General features: G+C 56.6%; 1 protein-coding gene across 4 annotated transcripts in view; it reads right to left on the bottom strand.

Moving 5' to 3' along the window:
* Positions 1 to 1,681, bottom strand: part of LOC113207313 (calpain-A) — a 35,150-nt gene that overhangs the window by 24,768 nt on the left and 8,701 nt on the right. For all 4 annotated transcript variants that reach the window (XM_052269968.1, XM_052269970.1, XM_026423822.2 and 1 more), the window contains exons 3-4: positions 174 to 350; positions 25 to 94 (exon numbers count right to left, since the gene is read on the bottom strand). In XM_052269968.1, the coding sequence (XP_052125928.1) occupies positions 25 to 94; positions 174 to 350 (247 nt within the window). The remainder of the gene's footprint in view (positions 1 to 24; positions 95 to 173; positions 351 to 1,681) is intronic.

The raw sequence follows: 1,681 nt of genomic DNA, 5'->3' as shown, positions 1-1,681 counted from the left end.
TGTTTTTAAAAAATGAAGACTTACCAAGTTCTCCTTGCTGGATGTCGAATCGAGAAGCTCCCCCAACCATAAACTGGGGATCTCCAGTGATCTCCTATAACATTTCAAAATTCATAAACACATTTCGAATAGCTATACCTATCAAATGAAATCTTTCAAATGAGAGTTCTCACCCCTGGTCTTCTCCATTCAAATGGTTTGGGTGGGCCTCTGGTGTAGAAAATGGATGAGTCTACAGCAGGGAAATTAGGGTCCTCCCATAGGACACCCTCTGACAAACACTGTGCCTGTATTTTGTGGAAGTCCTGGACCTCTCCTCGCGCTCTGATTCCTGAACCCTTCTCGCCAACCTGAAATCAAGAGGAAAAAAATTGTCTCATTGTGATGGGATTTCATGATCCGCGGATAGGATCAAAAATCTGTAAATTCCCAATGCATCTTATCGCTTTCAGCAGATCTCTCAATAAGGAGATTCTGATGTCAGGGAGAAGGAATGCCTAGACACAACGTCTCACGGTCACGACATGGAGCGTCCAGAAATGAAAAAAATAATGGCCATTGTTTTCATCCCACATTTGCGCAAAGAGCGGGAATTCCCCTTACCGTATGGTCGCATTAATTAAAAATTTGTCTCCTATCGGTGGGCTAGAACGGAGGCCGAGCTCAAGTCCTTCAGACCATGGGGGCCGGAGCCGGGCCTCGCCCACCCGCCGAGTAGTTATGACGTCACGGAGCAGAGGTGAAGTCACCTGCGGAGGGAAACCGCGCGACGCGACCGCGAGCCGCCGGTACAGTACAGTCGCTTCAGCGCAACTGCGCCGACGGCCAGCGGCCATCCCGTCAAGGACGGCCTTAGACGCACCCGACTGTACCAGCCACAACACCACGGCCGCGCTCGCGGGCCGGGGGCCGGGTAGGCGGGCAACAGACCGAGCTAGTCGGCCATTAAGTTCGCACAGGCCAGAAGCCGACGAAAAATTGACTTTCGGCGAGACAGGATGGTACGGGATGGACAGACAGGCGGGCGTGGGGAAAGAGGGAACGACGGACAAACACACAGGACCTCGCGGACGGCGTGGGGCTCCCCGACCACAGCCTCAGCGCGCGGAGCGAATGCGAACGTTTACGCCAAGCCTCATGTCGGCGGATCGGGGAAGGGGAGCTTGAGCGTTGGGCCCCCGGCTCCGCGCTGAGCTATTGCACGTGTGTGCATCCGCCATCCGCCGGCCCATTTGGCACACCGTGCTGCACCACTCTGCACCGCCGCCGCCCCGCTCCATTCAGACCTCGCCTCCACCACGCCACGCCACTGCCACGGTCAAGGTCGCGCTGTGCTCCACTTCCCTCCCGAACCTGTCTCCCTGTGCCCCCGCCGGCCCCGGAGCCCCTTCCCGTTATCAGTGTGTGTCCGCGGCAAACACGGCACACGTCAAAGAGGGCCGCCCCCGTGCCGTCGCCCGCAGCGCAGACCGCGCAGACCCGGGCGGAGCGAGGGCATTCCCCCGCGGCACCCGGCCGGATTGGTCCGAATCGCCTTCTTTCAGAGCTCTCCCCCCCCCCCCCCCCCTGCTTTTCTTACCAAACACATCTCCTCCTTTTCATGGTCTGGAATTAACCTCCACTCAGGTGACCTACAAAGTAAAAGCTCTTGTAATATTTGAGAAATATGCACATTAATGTG

Source organism: Frankliniella occidentalis, unplaced genomic scaffold (assembly GCF_000697945.3).
Source record: "Frankliniella occidentalis isolate FOCC.00 unplaced genomic scaffold, Focc_3.1 Scaffold106, whole genome shotgun sequence".
Classification (NCBI taxonomy): Eukaryota; Metazoa; Arthropoda; class Insecta; order Thysanoptera; family Thripidae; genus Frankliniella; species Frankliniella occidentalis.
This window is presented reverse-complemented; position numbering and strand designations above follow the sequence as displayed.